The sequence below is a fragment of the Desmodus rotundus genome, chromosome 11, assembly GCF_022682495.2.
Source record: "Desmodus rotundus isolate HL8 chromosome 11, HLdesRot8A.1, whole genome shotgun sequence".
Taxonomy (NCBI): Eukaryota; Metazoa; Chordata; class Mammalia; order Chiroptera; family Phyllostomidae; genus Desmodus; species Desmodus rotundus.
The window spans coordinates 83,216,505-83,233,733 of NC_071397.1; the positions used below are offsets into that span (position 1 = coordinate 83,216,505).

The 17,229-nt window shown below is 41.4% G+C and overlaps 1 protein-coding gene across 5 annotated transcripts in view; it reads left to right on the plus strand.

The window, feature by feature from the left end:
- The window catches only part of ARFGEF3 (ARFGEF family member 3), a 166,346-nt gene that overhangs the window by 77,951 nt on the left and 71,166 nt on the right, over positions 1-17,229 (plus strand). For 3 of the 5 annotated variants that reach the window (XM_024551900.4, XM_024551902.4, XM_071219671.1), the window contains 5 exons: positions 467-589; positions 3,826-3,868; positions 6,045-6,123; positions 13,023-13,127; positions 13,963-14,293. In XM_024551900.4, coding sequence (XP_024407668.2) covers positions 467-589; positions 3,826-3,868; positions 6,045-6,123; positions 13,023-13,127; positions 13,963-14,293 — 681 coding nt within the window. The remainder of the gene's footprint in view (positions 1-466; positions 590-3,825; positions 3,869-6,044; positions 6,124-13,022; positions 13,128-13,962; positions 14,294-17,229) is intronic. The other 2 variants (XM_024551901.4, XM_024551904.4) reach the window with 1 other exon arrangement.

Consider the following 17,229-nt stretch of genomic DNA (forward strand, 5'->3'; position numbering starts at 1 on the left):
AATCAGGGGATGTTCTCCTGTCAGCCATGCTGCCCTGTAGCACAGCTGACAGCCACCTTTATCGAGTTTACAGGAGAACAGTGAGAGAGAGAGTTAATCCCAAGTCAAACTTGTTTATAGAGCAAAGAACAGGGTTTCATTAATGCTCTCCCCCCACCTCAGAACTCAGGGGTTAGTAAATTGTTGGGTATATCTAAAAACCACTAAGTTGCATTCTCCTCTGGTGCTCAGAAGAATAAGCTTCTAAAAGGGATAAACTTTAGGGAAATAATACTTTTCCTACATGGCCAAAACATAAATGCCCAAGGGTTTTAAATACGTGTAGGACTCATGGATAACTAGTTCGAAATCAGGCTGACTTTCCACTGAAGAGGGATTTCATATCCTCTCCGGTCAATTCCAGAGCATGTTGGTAATAAACTGCTGTCTACAGAGTGTGTATGTTGCTATCTTATTTCTTTACCAGGTGTGCATTGAGACATACACATGTAGCTGTCACCAGCGTAGTATAAACACTGCTGTGCGGGCCACTCTCAGTCAAATGCTGAGTGACTTGACTTTACAGCTACGACAAAGGCAGGAGAATACGGTGAGCCTTGCGATATCCACACGTTCAACAGTCTTGCCACTGTCTCTGTGTGCCACTGCATGTGCGTGTCCCACATCCCACGTGTCCCTCCACTCCACGGGCCCCTCCCCCACCCCCTGCCAGGGCTGCTCCCTGCTGAAACAATAGGAAGGGCTGGCTTGGTTTGGAAGAACATTTATTTATATCAGTTAAGCTCCTTAAATATATATTTACCTGTTTCACTCCAAAGCTTTGACAGTTGTTTTTCCTTACAGTTTCTGTGATTTTTTTCAGTTATTTTAAAATCCTTTGTAAAACATTTTTTGTAAATCATTTTTAAAAAATTCTCAGATTAAATAAATTATATAAAAGTATTGTGACACATTAACAAATACCAGAAGTAAATTCAAAATTAATTACATGCTTTGAGGTTTGGTATATGTGGGGATATTTGTTAACTAAAAGATTGTGGCTGAAGGTCCCTTCCCCTGATGGGGCTGTTGGGGTGAAGCTGGATTTGTCTTGTTTCTGGCATCAAAGCCTATGGGAACTTTTGCTCTAAACTCAAACAGATTGTCTAAAATGAGTGTTCCTGGGAAAATGTAAATGTAATTGGTTTCTTGTATAAATTATCTTCTGGGAATGTTAATGAGGAGACGATTCCTCTTCAAAATTTTTTTTTAGATCAGCCTCTATAATAATTCAGTTTAAAGTTCTTTTAAAGTCTGCAAGAAATATTCTGAACACTATATTATTTTTTAGAATAGGACATCTCAGTGGCAGTCGGAAATAACTGAGAAATTAATTTTACAGAAATTAAGATTCCATGTTTAACTTCAAATATTTCTAATTTTTAACTTCAATAATTATGTAATTTTTAGAAAAACATGGAGTTGAGTGGGACTTTTAAGATTATCTGGTCAAATTCTCTTATTCCTCATAAAAATAAATGAGGAAGATGAAGCCCAGAGAGATGAAATTGAAATCTGAAACTAATGAGCTTACCCATGAAAGAGCCAGAACTAAAATCCTGGTCTCCTGAATCCCAGCCTACATTATTAATATGAGTCCTGGAAGCTAGTGTTGAAAAAATGACAACAATAATCAGATAAAAATTGATTTTTCCTTTTGTGTTTGCTATGTCCAAAGCCCAACTTTCTATTAAAAAAGTAATTATTTTAATTTTAGGTATTTTTATCATATTAGCATAACCCTTGTTAAAATTATTTATGCTAGCATTTGAACATTGTGGTGTGGCAATATTAGTTTAAAAGAAATTCAAATCTATAAGTAGAAAACATGTAAGATAAAAAAATTTTCTTAATGGAAATGAACCTAAGATGTTGAGAATCTTTGTGTGTAATATACAGTCATATTTAATCTTTGTTAAATGGCAACGTGATGAAATACTGTAATGGTAATGATATCTTACTGTTTTGAGATGAAATATTTAAATAAAACTTTGTAGTTTCAAAGTGATTTCAATTATATTAGTCATTTAATCTTATGTTTAAATTTTTAAGTGAGTGAGTATCAGGTTTCAAATGGCTCAGCCTTTCAGCTCATGTTGCTCTTTTGTAAGAGTGGTAACAGGTGTCGCTGCAGAGGGCGGGATCAAACCCAAGGGCTACCTGCCTCTGTCCTGTGTGCTGTGTGGCTAATCAGCCTTCTGGTCCTGCTCATCACTGACCCTCTGGACTTAACCCAACTGGAGGCAAGAACCCAAACTATAGAAAATTAGCGTTTCCTGTTATTTCCTTTCTATTACTCACACAGTCCCTGGAGGTGTTTCCATGTCCCAGAAAGACACAGTTTGCAGTACGCTAATATTTGAGTACTTGTGATGTCTACTACAAAGACCAAGTTTTGCCACCTAAGAATGACTATTTTTAAAAAGCTGTTAAGGGGAATGGTCCATAGGGATGGTGAGGTTCCCTCCAAGGGGACTATGTGTTCCCCCATAGAGGGACACTTACCTTTAAGTGGGGACGATGTGTGGTGTGTAGCATGACCCATCACTGGAAAGACATTGCAGGCCATCTCAGCATTAGGAAGACTTAAATATAATGGAAAGAAAATTAATCTAGAATACCAAAAGCATTTGCATGAACTGTACGTTCAACCTACTGTCTCCTCATCCCACCCCACTTCCCAGTACAGATTATGCAACTTGATTTTGCATCCTCAGAAACCCCAAGTTATTACCAAGCTTTATCATTGAATTATTTAAATACAAAAGCCATTGTTAAATTGAAATTCACTCACTTTGAAAAGAAAAAATGCTACTCGGGTGTGGGGATGGGTAGGTGATGTTGGTTCTCCTGACCTTAAAAATGATTCAGATGTGTTTCTTCCAGAAAATGTTTTTAACTTGTATTTTGCCATGTACTGAGCCAATAAACACTGGCACAGCATTTCACAAGGAATGTGTGGAAGCAGCTGAGCTTGCAAATTAATGAACAGAGAATAGTAGAAACAAGTGCCTATAAACAAATTTAAAAAAAAAACGTGCCAAGTGTCTGGCAGGAAATCAGCATGAAAATGCCCTCTTACTACCTCCCAGTGCTAATAGGTGGAAGGCTCGGTAGTCACTGAATTCTCCCTGCAATGGGAGGTCCATCTAACTATCAGTAAATATCTTTCCCTTCCTGTCCCCCCCTACCTTCAAGGTTCTGTCTTTCCCTTGATAGTTCTGGGTCTACCAAGCAGCAGCCTAGAGGGGCTGGTCTGCTGAGACAGCTGAAAGTTAATACGCTCCCCTATCAAACAGGAAGCTGGTGCTTCTGACCAGCCGTCATCTTTGCACCTGGATTTTGAAGCCCAGAAACCTGACCGTTATGAGTCAGAGTCTGTATTCCCTAGGTGCCCATCAGAGTGCGGCCTGTGACCCTGGGAAATATTCCTGTCTGTGCAGAGGTAACTCAGCTATTTAGGTTATTGCCCCCAGGCACAGCTCAGCACCACGGAATGATAAAGTGTACCACAGGGCTTAAACTCCCAGGAAGTTTCTGGACTCTTGAACGAATTATTTTTGCAACTGATGAGCTCAGTTCCAGACATATCTTTTCATAAATACCAGGAATAATGAAATGCTATCAGGACCTGGAGGGTGAGCTTAGGGTGAGCCTAGGGTGAGCCAGCTGAATCCTGAGTGCTCAAGATGACATTTTGTTTCTGAGAATTTTCCATTGTTTAACAGTCTTGGGATTCTCCTTGCCTGAATCTACTAATTGTCCTGTGTGTGTCTCCCTTACTAGATAATTGAAAACCCAGACGTCCCACAGGAATTCAGGAATCAAGGTATTGAATTTGATTTTTGCTAGTTCAGTTTAAAAAGCAGGTATCGGAATGCCTCCTATGTGCTGGGTGTTGGGGATGTGGAGCTGAGGCTGCTCTCAGGGTAGTTCACCACCCCCTTGGAGCTTCCGCTTAGTTTTGCCTTATGATTGGTACGTAAGAACCAAACTGGTATGATCAGACCAACTGCATCATCTTCCTTCTGTTCCTGCCAACCACACCTATTCCTGTTCTAACTGTGTGAGGGAAATGAACTCTTCATAGACCCATGTTGGAGGCTGGTTTTTTAGTTAACTCCGTTCTTTGTGAAATCGGGTTTAGTAATTGTTAAAATGGGAGTGGATAGAAGGTTGTGGAAACCTGACTAGTACAAAGTGCTACTGCACTCGAAATATGTTTGTGAAGGACCAGTTTTTGATATGAAAAGTGAGTTATTTCACAAGGAATATTGCAGGAAGACAGAAATCAAGGTAAGGAACTTTCATTCTGACCCACAGGGAAAGGAAAAATACAAGTCCATAAATAATTGATAAGCAGTTTGATTTTTTTTAAATATTTGGTAGTATTGATATTTGAAAGAGATGCAAAATTCAAATCATCTGATTAAAAATGGAAATGTAAGTTTTATTTCAGACGTCATTCAGTAATTTTAAAAATATTGGAAAAACTGGGGGTTTGGGGGATATTTTTGCCAGTTAACAACAGGGAGAAAGGGTGGAGTAGAGAGAAGACGAAAAAGAGAAGGAGTGAAAAGGTGAGAGAGCTAAGCAGCCACAATTAGGAGAAAGAATACATGAAAGATATGAGAAATAAAAGTATCTTAACTCATTTTTTAAAGCATTGCTTCAATGTATTTAGTCCCATCTTGCTATATTCTTCGGCTGTGCTACAGAACCTATACCAGAAGTGCTACAGAACCTTGTCACCTTTTAATGCCCCCAGTGATATGTCGGAACATCTTCTGCCCCTCTTTTCTTCTGTCAGTTGCAGTTCCCATAAAATCTTCACTTGAATACAGAATGATTTTATAAACCAAAAAGGAAGTCAAAGTCCTCTTGACCGAAGATACATCTTTAAAAAATATGTTAGTAGAAAATTGATGGGATCATTTGAAATTTATCTAAAATTGAGTTTAAGGACTACTTTTGGGTTTTATTTATTTTAAATTACATGTTATCATTGCACCTTACCATATCTCATTTTTTCCCTGAAGTTAAGATCATAAATGCTGAAGATCAGCCATTTCTCATTCCCCTGCCCTCTTCCAACTTTACTTTTATTTTCTCTCTCACACTCTTGCCATTTCCCTCCCTTTTCCTTGACTTCATGGCCATTCGTGCATTTGTTTATACATTCATCAAATAGCCACATTTCTGTAGAGTTTTACAGGTTTTTTATTAATAAAAAACAAATGCTTTCACTTGTTACTTCATTTCACCGATTAGTCTGGGTCAGTGGTATTATTCACCTCGTTTTGCCGAAAGGAAAACTGAAGCTGACCCAAGCTTATACAATCCCGCAAGCTGTGGACCAGTCCTCAGGCAGAATCCAGATTTCAGCCTCTTTCCAGTACATTCCACTGCTCCTGTGGAAGTTTTGTTGCTAGCTTCTGGACGTGAACATGTTTGGTTATTTTTTTTCCTTTCTGACATTGGCTGTTGCTCCATTAAGACCCCAGGCTCTGACAAAGCTGGACAAATAGTTGAAGTGGGTGAAGATGGGGACCACGTTGTTTTGCCCTCTTTGTCTAGCTTCCTGGGTTGAAAGCCCCCTTTCTCCCACACTGCCCTATTTTATCTCTTTGGGATACAATTCTCAGGAAACCCAGAAAATCAAGAATTCAGAATAAGGGATACAAGTATAGTCCACTGGCCTGAATATTGAGAAACTCATTGTCAATTGTGTTGTTTTTTAACCAAATATCCGTTCATTAAGTGTGAATGAATTTTATACAAAATAATCTATTTTCTTTCTGGAATATCTTTTGAGTGTTTTACTTTGGAAAGGAACTATTAGTATATTTACAGTACATTGGATTTTGGTGGCCTAAGGAAGGCTCAGCATCTGATAATCATCTCTTCAGTCCTGAAAACATCCACAGTGGAGGATGGGAAGGGCTGTTGGGGGAGCTCCCAGTCCCCTGCTGACATCTAATGCCTATGACCTCCTCTGTTCGAAGGGTCGACCGTCGAGGCCCTCTGTGATGACCTTGTGTCTGTGCTCACCGTTCTGTGCGAGAAGCTGCAAGCCGCCATCAAGTAAGTGCCTTCCTCGCTCGTGCTCCTGTTCACTGATGGTCAATTACCGAAGCCACCTTTGTCCAGGACATCATGTGAAATAGCAGAGTGGAGGGACAACAGTTCCTGCCATTGGTATTCATTTCTGAGAAAAATATTCAGTGACCTTGGGCAAGCCTACATTACCCACTGCTCTTCCTGATGGATATAATTTTCTGATGAGAACATGGGAAAATAATACCTTGCAAAGAACAGTTCGTTCCCTCACGTGTGGAATGAATGGAATGAATGTTGGCTGAGGGCTCGTTGATGTGAAGGCTAGTCCTAATCCGGACGTCTCAGCTATGACTCTGACTCTTCTCACCCAAGCGTTGCACCTTTCTCTTCTGTTAAATAGCAAAGTTGGTCTGTAGTTTTTGTGTGTGTGGTCTTTTTTATTTTTAACATTTCTTGAGCCTCTGAGCTCCCATGCATATTTTAAAAGAGGACATGTTACTTTGACTTTTATATACTTGTCATTTTTTTTGCCACTTTAATCAGTGATGTCACTGGTCTAAATATCCATGCAGTAAGTTAATAAGATAACCTATGCATCTATAGTAAAGCCAAATATAAAAAGGCCAGACTTTCTAAGATGAGATGAAAAGTCCTTTCCAACTACATACATGGTTAATTGCAAAGTTCTACAACACAGTGAGATTATGTAGTGCTCCTTGAGTATGAAAGACATTAAACTACTGTGTACTGTCAACTAGAAGAGTTGATAATTCAGAAAACTTCTACTTGCAGAGTTTTATACGCAGTAACAGGAAAAGGGCTCTAGTTGTAAATGTGGGTGAGTGAGGTCTCTCACTTCGCTGGAAACATTGCAGAAAGTTGCTTTTGTTAATATTTTCTTTTGGTTTTGTTTTCTTCGTAAACTCAGGATTATTTTTAAGCTTAGTTTAGAATTAGTCTTAAAAGTTGTTGCCAAATGGTTTCTACATCAGCTGATCTATCATTGCTCTGGATCACCTGTATATTTTAATGAAATTAAGCTCTCTTAATGTCAGGCACTTAAAATAGTGAAGAAGCCTATTTAATATGTAGGTAGTATAAACAAAAAAAAGAAATAGCACTTATCTTCTTCCACACCCCTGCCTGAAGGATCCGGGGTGGGAGCAACTTCTAATGCTATCTCCTTCCCACCCCTGCCCAGTCCTCTCCCTCAGAGCAGAGCCAGCTATTATCCCAGAGCTGGAATGTATTCTTATTGGCTTATTTCCTCCTAAGATATAATCATGTGTGGGGTAATGACTCTTGGCTCAATTGAATCATCTTTGTTGGATTAGTTGGGTAAAAGCCCTGTTCTGCCCTTTACTAGTTCTTGACCTTGGGCAAAGATCTCAACTACCCTAAGCTTATGTTACTATAAAGTTACTATAAAGTAAAGTATAATTATTATATAATATTTTATGTAATATAATATAGTCATATAAAATATATTAGGGTTTTTGTAAGGATTGGATGAGAAAATTTGCGTGAATAACTGATGATCCCAGTAGCCAGAGGCCACAAGGAACACCTGAGGTTAACAGACGGGTTTATTAACCTGTAGTGACGGAGCCTGTACACTAGAGAGCCATGGGACATCCAGGAGAAGAGAGCTAGGAGGGCTTGTTATAGGACTTGAACCTGAGATAGGTGATTTGGGGGTGGGGGTGTTAAAGAAGTAAGCGTCTGGCCAAGGATTGGCTGCTGTCAGAAAGTGGAGACAGTCCTAGCACTGGGCATTTTAGGTTTTTTCTAGCCGATGGAGGAACAGAAGGGAGAGAGAGTTGTCATCGGGGAACAAACAGGAGTCACTCGCAGGGAAAAATGATATTTGGTCATTTCAGTGGTCATACAGAATTTTTTCCACCCCTCAGGTCTTAGCATTATGAGGGAATAGAACAAAGATCACTAAAACTTTGAAAAATATAAAGTTTATGTTCACTACTTCACAGGTGAAGGAAAACCAATGTGCTAAATGTTTTATTTTTTCTGAGTAGTGAAATAGGGAAAACTATGTAAACTATTTTCCATAATAAACTAAGGGAAAACTTTAACGTTTTTAAGTGCTAGAAAAGTTGGGGAGCTCATGGTGACTATGCCATTATTAATTCAAAACTAGCCATCAGACTAAGTCAGAATGAGTCTATGGGTCTACAAATGATAGATTTAAAATGTATCTTTGCTGATTGCTTAGGAAGAAGTCTTCAGCCAGATCCAGTAAGGGCTTTAAGCTCATGATTCTTTAAAACCTGGGTGGCTCTAATATCAGCTATAGGGACCCCCATCTGACCATTTGACCTGGTTTACCTGGGACACTCCAAGTCTATGCCTGTTGTAATTATTATAAACATTTATCGTTGATATCTTCTAAAACGTACTGGTTGGTATAAGTGGAATTTTTTTTAACTGCACAGTGTCTAGCATGTAATAACGACTTGGTAAGTATTTGCCCTAAAATAGTTTGTTTACTTTCAGCATAGCCAGTGCTAATTCTAGTTTATGATGCAGTTAGGAACATTGAGCTTCTTACATCATAAATTTGACTATAGATCATTAGGAAAATACATTGCACAAACATTGCAATACACGCTTACACAGATGAGAAATTAAAAGTCACAGATTTCTATCAGTTACTGAAAAAAGAAAGAAAACATCCTGAACCATATGACTTGAAAATTGGCTTTAAATGGGGAAAATAACTAATGTGACATGTATATGTTTTTCTAGGGTCTCTGATTAGACATTGGATCAAAGAGACTTTAATCATGTTTTTATTTAGAGCTTAACAGTTTTTATAGGGTTCTCATCATCTTGCTTGGTTTTCCAAAGCACTTCTCCAGTAATTCTGCCTCTGGATACTGTTCACCTTGTTTGAATCTGCTGTTTTCCATCACGATTCCATTACCCTAACATGGGGGTTCTATTGCCAGAGAAGCTGAGGGTGCTTAGTGTAGTGTAAAAAGGAGAGCTTGAAGTCCACCTGGCCAGGTGGTACCGTGTTCTTGACTGCCGTCACTCGGCTGGTTCTGGTAGTGCTCCTCTTAACTTTTCACTCCCCTTAGAATTTCCTCTGATTTTTACTTCCTCAACTCCTTGCATTTCTACTAGCTAAACTTGACATGTCTCTTACCATCTAAATATCTTCTTCCTCTGCAATCACGCTATAGTCAGTACTTCCCCACAACAACCGTTTCCAAAATCAAGGCTCAAATACGTCATGGGCTTTGGCTCTGTAGAGGTGTGTATTCATGATATGTTCAGTGTCTCAGGAGGATCCTGAAAACTGCATTCAGGTACTTGGAATAACTCATATGCCTTACAGATATGGTATTAATAGAATTCTATATTAGGCAAGTTGAGTTACATGAGGTTTAAATCCAAGAATGTTTGGAAGGATAATTGGGCTTAGGAAGAGATTTATTCATTCTCTCTCTGTTCATCCCCCACCACCCACTCCTCCCAGTACAGAATGTCAGAGAGGGATCTGTACCCAACCCGTCTTGGAATCAATGAGGCAAGGTTAAGTGTTCACCTCATGTGTTCTCATTCCACTCTTCTGCTTACACAGTTACTTCGTTCCCTCCCTCCTCTTTCTACCTAAAGTTGAACTGTTTTTAAGGGAAGCCAAATCAAAATGGTTCAAGATAAACCAAAACTCTAAGAACTCCAGAGATCCAGAACGTGCCACCCGATTGCCTGGCGGAAGCGTTGCCAGGAGAGGCTGCTGCTCTGCCCTCACGTCCCCTGGTCCACTCATGAGAGTTGTTCCCCGTGGACCGTGCGCCTGGGAGGAAGTTCAGAGACGAGCAGAAAGTGAGGCCAGCAGATACTCAGCCTGCCAGCCATGAAACACTCAAACAAAAGACCAGGCAACATAACTCACACTCCTTTTAAGTGGACAGGTTTTTTTCCCTGGTGTGCTTTGAAAGAGTTGACTGGTTTCTAGTCTCCTTTCTGCCTTGCGCATCCCACGTTTGTCTGTTTGCGGCCAAATATGAAACACACATGCACACACTGTGCACGTGCCTTTGTATGTTTAGTGAGGGGCATGAGTGGATGGTGTTTACATTTCAAACAGCTCGTCTACTGACATAACTCATATGAGGTCATATGCACCCCTTTTTCCAGACTGCTGCAACCCACAGAAGAGCTGGCACATTCGGTCTCCAAGGAGACTCCCGGGCCAGTTACCTTGGCAATGCATTCTCCCTGTCATCCAGTCTGATGCCTTGGGGTTGCTGCGCCACACTTTGTAGATAGTCATATTGTCACTTTGCAGACACACATAGGAACCTTGACAGCTCGCAGTTTTTCTACAGGTTTATTTCTAGTGATTCCAGAAATTGAGAATCTTTATGGTCTATAACTATTTTAGTTTTGTGATGCTAGTCTGACAGTTAAGCGATAAAGAAACCCTTTTGAATTGAGGCATTTAATGATTATTTTCTTAATACTGAGTCAGGCGATGGGTCGGAAAGATTAGCCTGGGACTATAGCAGAGGCAGTCCTTTCAGGACTGATTTTCAGAACGTGGCTTATCGTCGATGTTGGAGTCCTTCTGTGTTGCCATCTTCAATCTGTTCATTCGTACACCATCCAGAATGATTATTCTGAGATAGGAATCTGGTCATGTCGCTCTCCTACTTGCAGAATAAAGTCCGGACATCTTAGCACAGCCTACAGAAGCCTCTCTGATCCATCCCCCGCCCACCTCTCCGGCCCCACATCCCACTGGTGACATCCTCACGCACTGTGCTCCAGCCACAACCACCCTATCCCCCCACACTTTGCACACACCCTCTCCCCAACCTCTCCACAAACTTTAGGCCTCTCCTGAGGCACTTTTCCTTTGGAAATTCTTTTTGGATCCTTCTGAGGAGGGTCAGATGCCACTCCTATAGCTCTCCTAGAGCCTTGTGTTCAGTTACTCATTTGCGGCCCTTCCTGCACAGTGCTTTATGTGCTTTTCTCTCTAGTCCCACAAGAATGAAGAACGTGCAGTTTTCCATCAGGAACTGTTTCGTCCAGAAGTGTGGGAAGTTCGCGGTGCAGGTGCATAGACGCGCCGAGCCCATACCTGGCCCTAGAGTGGCTACGCATGTCTCGTCTTTCTTCCTCTTCCCCAGCCACCACCTTCCTCTTGCCAAAGAATGAGAATTTCTACGGGGATCCAGCCTTGACCCCTCTCTTCTTCCACCCTCAGAGGGTGTTGTAGAGTACATCCAAACTGAAGTGGAATTCTGCTTTTCAAAATAATGGCATTATTTTAATCATTGTACAGTTCTCTCTGGACAAAGGAGATCTGCGAGTCGGCAAACGTTCTCTGTAAAGGCCCACACAATGTCTTTGTGTCCTGTTCATTTTTTGGGTTTGATTTGGTTTTACAACTCTTTAAAAACGTGAAAATCTTTTTCAGTTCACAGGCCATGGCAGGATTTTGCCGTTGGGCTATAGCTTGTCAACTAGCTTGGCGACTGGTTTTAAAGCGTAACGTTATTTTTATGAAGCCATATCACCAAGGTATTTAAGATAGCACTTAAATGAGGGGTCCCCAGCCCCTGTCTGATGATCCTTTGTCTGACAGCTGCACAGCCTTTCCCAGTTTGGCAGCTGTATGGATGGAATCTTCTGGGCTTTGGGACAGTCTAGTATTAACCTTGCTCCCTTCCTGTCTCCTTAAGTTTCTAGTCTGAATGTCACTGGTCTTGCCTTTTCCTTTTGCTGCCTTCTCCTAGGGCTTATTTGAACTGTTAAGGGCATTAAGCTTCCTTTTGGTATTTATTTACTGTAAATCAGGAGAAAGGAGAGACAACCAAAATTATTTTTTAAAATAAGTTTCTCCTTTTCTGAACATTTCCATTCCATTCAGGATTTCTGAATGAAATCTCTTAAAAGTATTTATTATATATTTGTAGTAAATGTGTCCTTGAACATTAAATTCTTCCTTAATTCTGGTGGGTTAGGCAGCCAACTTAATCTGCATATAAGAATGTGCATCTCATAAAGTTCTCTGTTCATTTTTATATATATATATATAGACCTATTAAGTAGAACCATAATAGTAATTTTGAGAAAAATAATGTATACATTGAAAAACCATGTTACCCTCAAAAATAAAGAAGAAAAGTCAAATGCAAGTTAGTAAAGCATTGACCATTGAAACATTTACATAATTGAACATACTAAGAATTAACAGTTCTGGAATAAACTGTGCAACTTAGTTAATAACATATCAATATTTGTTCATTACTGGTAGCGAAGAATGTGCCATGTGAACGTAAGGTGTTGATAACAGGATGAACCCTGTGCGGGGGTGAGTGAGATCGGGTGCCTTTGTTTCATGGTCAGTGTTTCTGTAAACCCAAAACTGTTCTAAAAAGTTAATTCAGTAACAAAAATGTCACCCTGACAGTGATAGTTTGCTAGAGCTGCCGTAACAAAGTACCACAGACTGGGTAGCTTAAGAAAACAGGGATTTATTGTCTCACAGTTCTGGAGGCTAGAAGTCTGAGATCAAGACATCAGCAGAGTTGGTTCCTTCTGAGCGCAGGGGGAAGGATCTATTCTAAGCCTCTCTTCTTGGCTTGTAGATGGCCGCCTTCTTCTTATGTCTCGTCACATTATATTCCTCTGTCTCCAAATTTCTTCGTTTTATAAAGATACCAATCATATTGGATTTGGACTCACTCTAATGACCTCGCTTTAACTCGATTACCTATGTAAAGACCCTATCTCCAAATAAGGTCACATTCTAAGGGGGGACATAATTTAACCCATAACACTATCAGCTCCCCAACAATTAACATTTCTGTAATGCCTAACATTTGCCAAATGTTTTCCATGCCACCTCCGTAATCTTGCCTTGTTGTGTTGGTGTTGTTCTGCAGTGACAACCAGCAGCTGCAGCTTCTGTACCTGGAGTGCATTCTGTCCGTGCTCAGCAGCTCCTCCTCCTCCATGCACCTGCACAGAGGCTTCACCGACCTGATCTGGTGAGCACCACCCTCATGGCCCCCACACCAGCTGGAGGGGCTCGCTCCTTCCAATTGTGTCTGTGGGTCCCTTCCCACAGCATCCATGACCCCTCCAGTGGTTTCGTGTGGGTGAATGTTTTCAAGGGGAAGTAGGGAAGTTGCTTTGCTTACATGCACCAGAGAGAAACTGATGATTACTGTAACAAAATAGGTGTCCAAGTCCCTCTTGCATTTTGCTTACACCATAAGAGCATAAGACTCAGACACTAGGAGATCGTCTTTAAGTCATTTATTTGTTCTAAAAGCATATTGAGGCTCTAGGAAGTTATACAGGGGGGAGGAGAAGCAAGAGATACGTTATTCTTGGTACATTCTCCATTCCAACCTGAATACTAGTCACTTAGTCACAGTCAAAGATTCACATGAGTGATGGGGCCTGCAGGCAGCCAGCTGGCTGCTCTGGGTTCCTGGGCTTATCCACAGGGAGGACTGTGAATGACATGTGTCAGAATTTTAAATTAACTTCTCAAAATAATTTTGTTACTTACAGTAAAATGAAACTTTCTAACTGAGCCGTTTCACATTTTGAGTCTATTTCTTTATGCAAGATGCTTTCTTGATGCTTCTCTTAACATTTTACTTAGTTAACCCTCGCTTGACTTATGAGAAGAAGTATTTTATTCATATGCGCAGCAGTGATGGAGAGACATGGAAAACTGGGGCAGGACATAGCCAAAAACAGGAGCAGTAAAGAACCCAACTCTACAGTTATTTGTGTGGCGTCTGGTATTTGCACTCAGGAGTATGCACATTTGATCCTTTGGCTTGTAGTGAAACTTATTTTTCTTCCCAGGAAAAACCTTTGCCCTGCTCTCATAGTGATCCTGGGGAATCCAATTCATGACAAAACCATCACCTCCGCTCATAGCAGCGCAAGTGCTGGCGTGGACTCGGACTCCGCATCTCCTGGAGTTTCTGACCATGGCCGGGGCTCGGGCTGCTCCTCCACTGCACCTGCGCTGAGTGGGCCTGTGGCTCGGACCATCTACTACATTGCAGCCGAATTGGTGCGGCTGGTGGGGTCGGTGGACTCCATGAAGCCCGTGCTCCAGTCCCTCTATCACCGCGTGCTGCTCTATCCCCCACCCCAGCACCGAGTGGAAGCCATCAAAGTAATGAAGGAGGTAGGGATACACTGAAGAATGCCAGAGTGCCTGCCTGGGCATCTGAGCACAGTATTCTGCAAGCAGGAGGCACTCAGAAAATGCTTGCCATTCACCTGCTAGAACTTGATTGCTATCACACTGTATCCCATAACAGGTAGTCTCTCTAGGGTTGATGTGTGTGTGTGTGTGTGCCCACATGTGCACACATGCACACGCGTGCCTGTGTGCATGTGTTGGGAGCCAGCATCAGGAGCGGTGGTAATTGCTCACTGGTGCAAAGTCATCTGATAATTTAAACTGCATGCATCTAACTGAGCCCTGGGCTAGATTTCATTCTGCTCCCTTAAGTGCTGTTTGTGCAGATACATATACTTATTCACTTTGCCAAAAATGGATTTCAAAATTTTATACCCAGGTTGTACATTATCCAAAAAAGAGCATTACTAATCTCTGGTTAGTGAAAGGAAGCCCCTTGTCCCATCCCTTCTTAGGCCTCCTATCTCCCAAACATCGTGACCCCAGCGAGAACGTAAAGGTTGCCCAGCCTATCCTAATCATCCCAGTTTGCTGCTTCATGGCTTTGAAGAGGAATTGGGGTTATTTTGAAAGTGCTTTAAACAGGGATTTATCTGCTTTCTCTCAACTAACCAAAAGAAAAAGTGATCAACATTTTTGTATTTGCAAACTTGTTAGTGAAAGTCAAATTGCATTTGCTCTTGGTACCTAACCCCAGAAACAACAGAGTGACACAATTCCTTTGCTGATGATTCACTTATTTCAAGCAATATTTGCTACTCACCACTTCTGGAAAGCTTAATTTGAAATGCCTCTTGGTGTTGTTGTAATGAGGTTTGACAGTAATGAATAATGGAAAGTTCTGACCCAATGTTTCTAAAAATGAAAAAGCAAACCAGAGTTAATTGCTAGCTAAGAAAATCTGTGAGCACACAATAATAACCACTTTTTGTTTCTTATTTACTATATGCCAGACACTTCACACACATTCGCTTCAATATTCAAGATAACTTTGCAATGTTGAGCATCATCGTTTCAGGCAATGGAGATCAAAGGGTCAGCTTTAATAACTGATCAATACTAGGTTGGTGAACACAACACAGTTTGGGAAGTGAGTGAGACTATACTACTTTGTCACCATCCAGACAGCAGTGGCCCTCCCCTGGGGACCCGACCCTGCCTGTTAAGCTTGTAACCTGGGGAGTAGAAGTGGGCTTTTTCTAAATAGGCAGATCTTCAAGAAAAGGGAAGAGGATGAGGCTAGCTGCACATGCTCAGCTCCTTCTGTTGAATTCACCAGTCAGATCAGAGACTACCCCTCTACTGGCAAGAAGTGAGAGAAAGAGAGAAGAGAGGCCCAGAATTTTATTCCACTGGATGTCCCTCCCAGTAGAAACGTGATGTCAGGAAAAAAGAATTTTCCCTCCTGCAAAGAAACTAAATCTTTAACGGGTCACACGATTTGTCCAAGTTCACAAAGAAGGAGAGAAATCATGCAAACCCTAGTCTTTCTGAGCCTAAACCTATGGTCATTTTCTCCACCACACTTACTATTGGACTTGACTTTGACAGTGCAAATGATTCTAGGACCTCCTTTCCTGGGGCCAGCTCAGTGACCCCTTTCATAAGCCTAAGTTTAAGAGTCAGGGTTCAAATCCTCTCTCTGCAACTCACCACCTACATTATAGTAGCTAAATTATTTAACTCTGAACTTACAATTTTTTCATCTGTACATAGTAGTAATATTCCAAAGGGTGTAAGTTCAAAATGTGATAAAGTTAATGTAAGCACATTGCAAGTATAAAGTGCTAAGCAAATATTTGGTGCACTTGTTGCTCCCCTAAGGAGGAGAAAAGCAAAGCACGGAGACTGGAAACCGCGGGCCCTCGTTACCGCCTGCCCAGAGCAGTGTACCGGGTCTAGCTTGTCTGTCTCCTGCTTGCCGTCTTCCTTCTGTCTTTCGGGACTTGGGTTCAGAAATTACTACTTTTGACAATTTCCCACTCTCTAATGGTTCCTTGTTGCCTCTCAAGTCTGAGTGACTCTGCTTAGTTTCTGGACTGTTCTGTCTTCTTCTCATTTCCCATCTTTTACCAGGATCACTCTTATTCCATCTGACCAAGCCTGCTCTTCTCAGTTCCCACTGTCCTGCCTCTATTCAGACTCCCCCTCCCCTGGTCCTCTTGGCCACTTCTGCTTATCAGAGCCGAGTGGTTGATTACAATAGGCTAGACATGGCTGGCACCTCACATTAGCTCATTAACAATCTCCCTTAGGAAGGTGATATGCCCAGTTTCCAGTTGGAGAACTAAGGCTCCATGAGAGGTTGTTACTAGCGCCAAGTCCTTGTGAATAGCAGTTAAAACAGGAACTCAGGTGTTCTAAATTCAGCTGACTCTTTGCTGTCAAAATCCTCCTCCTTCATGGCTCTGCTGTCTCGGACCACTGATTTTGCTCTGCTTCAAAGCCCACGCCCCCACTTACAATTAACTACGTGTGGCAACACACTGATTGTTTCACAGTTCTATGTGGACCAAACATCTCGTCTCCTATATATATTTTTGTATACGTTGCTTTTGTATGTTTCCCTGGGTACCTGGCACAGCAATGCTTGAACCAGAATAAGCATTTAATATATTTTGACTATGGCAGAGCTGAGAACAGCCAATCTGCAAAGAGGGTGTTCTGTAAGCAGCAACAACCTTTCATCCCCCGGGAAGCTGACGGGCACTGGAGTTGTTGCTGCCCACAGTAGAGCCACCTGATACCTGAATGCTAAGTAAATACTTTGCCCACAGGGCATGTAGGCATCTAGATGCATTTTAAATAACTTCTTTACTACTCAAAGGAAAGTAGTTGTGTTTTCCCCCTTTCCGTAGATGTTCTAGCTTCCCAAGGTTATTTTGCAGGGCAAGGCTGGAATTAGACACCAGCACCTG